General features: G+C 44.4%; 1 protein-coding gene across 2 annotated transcripts; it reads left to right on the top strand.

Annotated features, from left to right (window-relative positions):
• The first annotated feature begins 259 nt into the window (after positions 1-259).
• On the top strand, positions 260-8,302 carry marchf7 (membrane-associated ring finger (C3HC4) 7). Of its 2 annotated transcripts, XM_020079988.2 has the most exons (11): positions 260-390; positions 2,802-2,998; positions 4,185-4,331; positions 4,485-4,656; positions 4,836-5,021; positions 5,100-6,291; positions 6,416-6,585; positions 6,671-6,774; positions 6,978-7,082; positions 7,431-7,479; positions 7,626-8,302. In XM_020079988.2, exons 2-11 carry the CDS (start codon positions 2,819-2,821, stop codon positions 7,715-7,717), a joined length of 2,397 nt encoding a protein of 798 aa, XP_019935547.2. In that variant the 5' UTR covers positions 260-390; positions 2,802-2,818; the 3' UTR covers positions 7,718-8,302. The 2 variants fall into 2 exon arrangements, with proteins under 2 accessions (XP_019935547.2, XP_019935548.2); XM_020079989.2 differs by lacking the exon at positions 7,431-7,479.
• The last annotated feature ends 20 nt before the right edge of the window (positions 8,303-8,322 follow it).

Genomic DNA, 8,322 nt, shown 5'->3' on the forward strand with positions numbered 1-8,322 from the left:
AAGACGAAAGATCTGTGTCTTTACCTTTAATATATTTTCTTTTATATATATACAGTCTTTATTTATAGTCTGATTTACACAGCCTCTGGTCCTCACCTGCTAAACGTGAGTGTGTTTATCAGCCCGTGTCTCTCAGCTGATTGGCCGCTGCCTCCTACACATGGACCCGAGGTCCACAAACAGAACGTGGACGGAGCACGTGCACGAGGAGAAAGAAGCACCTGGAAGCGATCTCCTCCTGAAGCCACGCCCACCGGGTCGTGACAACTCAGCTGATCTTCCGCATCGACCCCTGGTGTCAACAGCATCAACACAGACGCCATCTCTGCTCCTCCTCCTCCTGCTGCTGCTGCTGCTGCTCCTGCTACAGCGAACAACGACTCATCCAAGGTGAGGCGAGGAGCTAACAATAGCGCATTAACGCGTCGAGAGCTTTTCACTTGTGCTAATATGTCGCATGTTGCCAAAACTGTGTGAGAGGAATAAACGCTGCAGCGCCGCCGACGAACACAGGAAGTCCCCTGATGTCAGCGCACGGATGCTAAGCTAACAGGCTAGCTTACTAGCGAGCTGGCCAGCTAGCTTTCGGCTAAACGAGTTGACAGCTCCCTGCCCGGTCGTCGGGGTAAAAAAAACAACAGCTGAGCGGGTCCGTCAGCGCATGTGACCGGTCACTACGTCAGGCAGGTGCTTGGACAGTGTCAGGAAGATAACTTTACTGATGCTAAACACGCTAAACGACGCGTTTTTTCACTGTTAGCTAACGTCGTCAGTTCTTCATGTTTTGCGGCTGTGAGATGTAATGAGGCGTTCATCGGTGAGCGATATATTCAGGAAAAAACAGTTTTACTGAAGGAAAACACTAAAAAAAAAACCGCTGGGTCACTGTCCATGTTCACCATTACGATGTAATTCAATCATTTAAATTCATTAGCTAACTGCGGAGAGAAGAGAACCCACGTTTTGCCTTGTTTTTAATTCGGTGGCTGAAAAGACAGAAGAAGTGAAGGTGAAGTTCACAACTTTCACCTGAAACTACATCTGCTGATGATGTCATTGAATTAAAGTGCTGACCTGCTTTTATAGGTGTTAGTGGTTAGTTTAATGATGAGCTCATTAGCTCGGGTTAGTTAAAGACGCAGGGTTTTACTTCCTAAACTTACATTTAACTATTCTGAGCTGAAGTAAACTACTGGCTGTAGTGAACATGTGGCAGAGATCCACGTTAACAGTGTGTGTGTGTGTGAAAACACTCCGAAAGGTCAGTTTCTCTGCTCACTTCCCCATAAAGATCAGGTCCAGAGCAGAAAACACTGTGTCACCACCTGCAGCAGTGAAACCAGGAAGGCTGTTCCAAACACACAGGCCATTTGTTGCTTAACATTTGTGGTTAACAATATCCAGGTTTGAGAACGTTGAACACACATCTGGAGTAATGTTGTCTGTGTGGAGGAGAAGCAGGGAAATCTTTTTTTAATATTTCACTCTCACAAAATAAATGTATTGCATATTTTAAGGTGGGATTCAAACAGCAATGATATTTAAACTACGGTGTTTATCGTGCTTTCAGTCGCTCAATGCAACACGTTAGGCTCGTTTAATGTTACCCTGGAGGGCCATGTTGGAAAACGCAAAGTGGAAGCCGATGTTAGCGCCGTAGTTATTTACAGGTCAAGTGGTCAGTACCAGTGTTGCCAGGTAAACTGAGCTAAAACTACTGCAGCCACCTCCATGCAAAAAAGGCAATGCATTGGAAAAACAGTATACAAGTATTTCATGCAATAGTATCACGAACCAAGAACTCCAGAATATTAACCAGAGGGTGTATATAGTGGGGGTTAGGGTTAGTAGTGACTACATTCATTTTGGGCAAAAGTACCTTCTTATAAACTTGTAACTGAGAATAAATCTGTGGTGACATATCTCCAGTCTCCCTGATTGACTTAACATCAGCAATCAGAAATTTTTTATTTCTTACTTTGCACTTGTTAGATTTTTGTTGTCTTTTAAAAGACTTTTGTTCCTTGAAATTGTTTTGATAGTAAATCATCTGTGTTTCCTCACACAAGGTGTAAGCTTTAGTGGGTGATTTAAAAGGTTTAAATGCTGTGTTGTGGATTAAAAATGTCTTTGTTATCAGGCCTTATTTACTGCTGTTCATTTCAGCCTGACAGGCTGCTGACTGGCTGAGCTATCTTTGACCGCAGGTGCTGCAGCTAATGTCCATGGATCCATATCACTACAAGAGAGTTTCACTAACTTTACAACCGTATGTCAGAAACTCTTTGCTCTCCCTCCCAGGTCCCCGGGTACATTTGTCTTTCAGCGGATACATCAACTAGAACAAAAAGTAACTTGGATTTTTGTGTCAGATTTAGTATTGCAGCTTAATAATTAATGATCTTAGTATCTTGTAACTGTTCAAGAGCATCTAGCTTGCTCAGACTCAGAGTGCATTGCTGCAGTTTGCTCCTTGGTCGTGTCATGTTCATGTGACGGAGTTCATGGTCCCAAAGATAGGCATTGCAACTTTGATACCAAGTCCAGGAAGCAGCATGGTGGCAGGTCTTAGTGTTTACAGACGCACTGTCACGTGTGCTCTATCTAGAAATCAGATGTGCGAGCAGGACATTGCATTAGAGTTCCCTTTTTTTAAAGTCTTGCTGCAGGACTTGCCCGTTCTTGTTACTGGGTGTGGAATAACTGCTGTGTTTATAATTGAGTAAGCTTCCTGCTACCGCACCTCGACCATGCGGTTAGGCTGCAATGTATAATGTGATTTTGGGATTTCTTCATGCAAGGTTCAAGACGTTCCACCATGGACTCCAGGTCGCACCGGCTTCCGTTTTGCCTGTCCAGCTCCAGGTCCTACTCGTCCAGTCCAGCGGTCTCCTCCTCGTCCCTGAGCTCCAGTAGACTGTACAGTCGGGAATCAACACTGAACAGTGACCGCTTCCCAAGGGCTTCATCAGCATATAAAACAGATCTGGACCAACAGGTAGGATGATGGCACATCCTACAGGCTTATTACACAGGAGTGACTAAAGGCCAGGAACCATACACCCCTCCTTTTGTATGAATTCACCCACAGTATAATTCAAATTGACTACACCCCTCTCTGGGTTTAATGTACAGCACATGGTGTCCTGTGCTCAGTGCTTCTGTGTTTGTCAGTGTAGATGAAAACCAGCTTCATATAAATGAGCCCAGATATGTAAAGGCCATGTAGGGTGAGAATATCAGCAGGATTTTTTGTCAGGAACAGTAACAATTGCACTTTTGTGGTATGAATCTATGTCATCCCACTGTATCTGTGTTTCTGTTCGACTTGGAGCATCATCTGCTTTGCTACTGTATTCCACAGAGGACATTCAAGTGCTTCTTTTTTTTTGACAGGGTCCCTCAGGACCCTGGTACAGTAGCTAACTGCATGTATCAGTGGTGCAGCAGACACTTTGAAGGTCTTTTTTTAGGGCAGCCTAGATTCCTTGGCACACGTTCTGTGTATTTCAGTCCTGCTGCTCGTAAAGGCCCGTCTCAAAAGATAGTGTTACTGTTGGCCTGAGTTCTGTGTAGCTCTTCCTGTTATTTCCAGAACTGTCCGAGCTAGGTGCAAAGACCAGTCTAATTTATTTTTGTGGGTATAAGTAAGATAAGATCATTTAAGCGTCTGTTGTTTTGTTTTATGTAAAGCACATTGAGTGACATATTATACTATGAAAAGTACTGTAGAAATATAGGTTAAAATTATTGTTATTATACTAAAATACTTCAAACGGGTGTAAGTAGTTTGTCCAACATGAGTCACATGAACATTTACAATTAAATAGTATTTTTAAGCAGAAAAATGAATTTAATATTCTCCAGTTCTAAAGTTACCGTCTGTCAAAGTTACCCTGTTACATATTTAGAGTTATGTTTACATTCAGTTTTTCTCAATAAACCACACCAACCTTTAAAACCTATATATATCTAAATTCACAGCAGGGGCACCACTTAACATAGATATACATATACTGTATATAGTATGCTTATCATATATTCTATCAATTAATTGCCACTAGTGATTTTGTGATTGTCCTACTACAAAAATATGTGAAAAGCTAAAATGTTTTGGATTTTCGTATCGTGTATTTATTCAGACATAACCACCGCTATGTGTTTTACCTCCTCTCCTTTTGAAGAATTCTCGTCTCCTGAGCTCTTCCAGAGACTACAGCAGCTCTGACAGTCGCTCCAGCAGCTGGAAGTTACCCACCTCTCTGACGTCCTCCAGCAGGTCTTATGATCGGCCGTGGACTGAATCCTCCCTGAGCAGCAGGAGTAAACTGGTACGGAAGCAGGAAAAACACAACCTGGTCAAATATAGTTTCTAAAACATTGATTTGATATTTATGTGCTGGAGGACTTTTACTGATCCATGTCATTGAAATATTTGAATTTATATTATTTATTTATTCTTATGTCTGCCTTTATTTTTGTAGACTGACTCTGATGGGCGGCCCGCGATGCGCTCAGGCCTGTTGAATGCCAGCGACGATGGCGATACTAAAAGGGCCAAACTGTCGTACAGCAACAGAGGACTGTACTCTAGAACGTCCGGCACCTCAGTTACTGGATCCACCTATTCCAGTAGCGGGCTTAGCAGTGGCAGAGGTACATAATGCATTGAAAAATAACGGTTACACTCATTTTTGAACCTACCCTCACGTATTAGTGAATAACTCAGTTCAAGTAAAGTGAAGTTCTGATATTTCTCATCAATATTAATCTTATTTGGAAAATTAACCCAGCAAACCTCTCAACAGTTTGTTTTGTGCTTATTTCTTTTACAGGTATAAGTGAAAAACACAACGACGCGTTAGACTCATCATGGAGCTCATGTCGTTTGCTCTCGCTGTCGTCGTCTTCCTCCTCTAAGCCGTTGTTGTCCAGGAGAGAGCAGGAGAAAAAGTATGAACCCAGTCTCTCAAGTTTAGGGGAAAGAAGAATGCGGACTCCTGGAGTGGCTTCCTCACTGTGTATGTATGTTTATCACTTGATGTAAACAAACACGCAGAGGACACGTCGTCACAGTCTCTTCTCATTATTCATTTCAGATCAGACAGACAGGGTGACCTCCACATATGCACAGGGCGCTCGGCCTAAAGAGACTGCCTACTCCTCCTCCTCTTCTTCCTCTTCTGCTGCCAGACAAAGCTCCCTAAATTATCACCTCCCGTCCTCCACCTCCCACCGCTCTTCCCCCCCGGCGCGTGACCTGAACAGCAGAACCACAACCCGCTTCTTGAGCGGCTCATCCACCCTCCGCTCATCTCAGGAACAAACAAGAAACCCTGAATCCTCCTCAGACATCTCCTCGTCTTACTCCTCCCGAACCCCATGGTACACCACCCCCCTGGTCAGACCAGAAGCCACGCTCCCTCCAAGGCCGGCCCCCGAAGGTGTAGAGCCAGAGAGCCGTAGCTCCACGCGACGCCTCCTGTCCCGTCTTTTTTCACGGCGCTCCAGCCAAGAGTCCTCTAGCGGATCTTCCAGTGTTCGCTCCCTTGACGATGACAGTCCGTCAACTGGAGGAGAGTCCGTGGACGGTGACGAAGGAACCAGGATGTCCAGTGTGGACCCTGACATTGGAGGCTCGGAGACGACCTTGGGTGGCCTCAGAAATCGTAGAGCGGACCTCGCACCTATCCAGGAAAGCAACAACGATGGCTATCGTAGTAGCCTGGCCGGGTCCAGAATGCCATTGTGGAGAGAGCCTGGTGATGGCAGTAGTAGTAATAACACCAGCAGTGGGGGAGGCAGCAGCTCCTCCTGGCTGTCCTCCTCTTTCCGTGGCCGCTGCCCCCCCCTGCTCTCTCGTCTCAGACGACACGTCAGGGATGACAGTGCACACTCGGCTGCAGAAGAAGAATACAGCCGTCCACAGCATTTACTGAGGAGGTGGGACAACGTGGAACATAAAGCGACACAGGAAGATGATGACGACGAGGACGACGATGATGATGATGATGACGATGACGACGACGACGACGAGGAGAGTGAAGAAGAGGAAGGAGCAGTTGGTTTAGAAGCCTTTGGAGCAGATCATCCCTGTCGACTGGAGGATGAAACACTACCTGATCTTGAAGATGGCTCCGTTGTATTTCCGTCACGTCGCAGAGTCGCACTGTATGAAAACATTTCAGCTTCACTGAGTCAGTTGAGAGGTGTTGAAAACCAGCTGGAGGAGCAGAAGGACAAACCCACCTCCAGTAGGGATCAGGAGAAGCTGCAAAAGATCAAGGAGAGGTATTTCTTTTCTTTTTTTTTTACTTAATGTCCTGTTTTAAAGCTATGCTCTCAAAGTTTTATATATGGAGGAAAAAAATGCACTTCATCAGACATAGAACCTGATTTCTTTTACCTGCTGTAGACTGCTGCTGGAAGAGTCTGATGAGGAGGAGGGCGACCTGTGCCGAATCTGCCAGATGGGCGAGGAATCAGCTTCCAACCCTTTGATTCAGCCTTGCCGCTGTACAGGCAGTCTGCAGTACGTCCACCAGGAATGCATCAAGAGGTGGCTCCGCTCCAAAATTGGCTCAGGTGAATAACGCACCTGTGATGCGGCTGCAGCTTTCACCAGAACTTTGTCGCATCAATAAAGAAAATGATCATTTCTTTGTCTCAGGCACAAACCTTGAGGCCATCACAACCTGTGAACTCTGCAAGCAGAAGCTGCGCTTGAACATAGACAACTTCAACATTCAGGAGTTATACAGGACTCACGTGCAGGTGAGGCCACTTTCATTTCACATGTTAATAATAAAGGTGGTAAACCACAGAATAATTGTATGATTTGTAATTTAGATTGATTAAAACTATTGGATCAGATAACTGTTGCACGGAAGCTGGGGCACTTTATTTAAGGGTTCACATGTTTTTCTAAACCTAAAAACGAGTCAGTGTGCTGAGGTGTGGGTTTTCTTGCTCTGCAGTCAGAATATGACGAGTTCATCAGCAGCGGTCTGTATCTGGTGGTGCTGCTGCATTTCTGTGAACAGAGGTTCTCCGATGTCCTGGGAGCTGTTGACGCAGCAGGGGTGAGGGCACACACACAAACACAAACACACACACACTCAAACACAAACACACACACACTCAAACACAAACACACACAACCACATAAACTAGATTTACCCACAGCGATGATTCAGCACAATGACAGATATTGTTTCTCAACCTTGGCTGAAAAAGCCTCTTGAGTTGTATTGTACTGTTGTCAGGTTACATTACTGTGTACAGAGCTTCCTGTTTTTCTCAGTCTGTGCTCGTGTTGGCTCTGAACCGTCTCACACACACACTGAACCACAGCTTTTCAAATCAATATTAAAGTTGTATAAATGTTGACTGCTCGTCTTGAAAAGCGAACTCTTCCCTTTCTCACCCAGTTATTCAACCTGGTGAGAATCCTTCACGAACACATGGACAATCTTGAAAGTATGTGTCCTTCTCTCCTGTGGTTTTGTATTTGCTGCCAGGGGGATTTTCGGTGTATTGCAGTTTACTGTGTATCCCTCACATATGATTTGAACTTGTGTCGATCGTGTGGCTGCAGACTTTGACTTGATGTGTCTTGGTTGCAGGTCCTCATGGAGAAAGCGACGGGGAGGTGCACGACAACAGACCGTCTATCGAGTTTTCTGACCTGGACGACGATCTTGAAGAGGATTATTAATTATGTGAATGTGGTGGAATGAGGATAGAAAGTGGGTCAGATGATCTGAAGTTGCAGGGCTACTCCACACCATATGGTAGCTCGCCCACTTTCCACACACGCTTTGATGTCGTCACGTTCATCTGAAATACGAACGAGAAACGCCGAGTGCACAGACGCACGTCTTTGCCTTTCATCGCAGGTGGCTTTTGCAAATATGCAAACTTGAATTGAACCAGAGTGTAAAACATTCTTGTCTCGACACCACTGTACTTGTCTATGAGAGTGCACTTTATTCAATTATGATTAAATGAAAATGCAAGTCTTTTTAACTGTTATACCACAAGTGCTTTAATGTTGATATGAGGTTGATGTAGTGTAGAGTTGTAGAGTTGTGACGGTAAGATTTTCAGAGAGAATAGAAAAGTGGTGATACTTTACTTTTGTTGTCTGTTTTCCTCTGATTATTATTTCCACTGAGACTGTTGAAAAAAAAAAACAAATACAGAACTTCTTCATCTTTGTTTCAGTGTCAGAAATGCTTTATGTACAAATCTTGTTTCATGCTTTTAATTTTGGAAATAAAGATTGAATGCTGACTGATAATGTTTTTCTGTTGAGTCTCT

The sequence above is a fragment of the Paralichthys olivaceus genome, chromosome 1 (assembly GCF_024713975.1).
Source record: "Paralichthys olivaceus isolate ysfri-2021 chromosome 1, ASM2471397v2, whole genome shotgun sequence".
NCBI lineage: Eukaryota > Metazoa > Chordata > Actinopteri > Pleuronectiformes > Paralichthyidae > Paralichthys > Paralichthys olivaceus.

Coding starts and splice junctions, on each gene's coding strand:
- marchf7 (XM_020079988.2), top strand. CDS start 2,819: ATGGACTCCAGGTCGCACCGGCTTCCGTTTTGCCTGTCCAGCTCCAGG. Junction 2,999..4,184: donor AAACAGATCTGGACCAACAG/GTAGGATGATGG, acceptor CTCCTTTTGAAG/AATTCTCGTCTCCTGAGCTC. Junction 4,332..4,484: donor TGAGCAGCAGGAGTAAACTG/GTACGGAAGCAG, acceptor TTATTTTTGTAG/ACTGACTCTGATGGGCGGCC.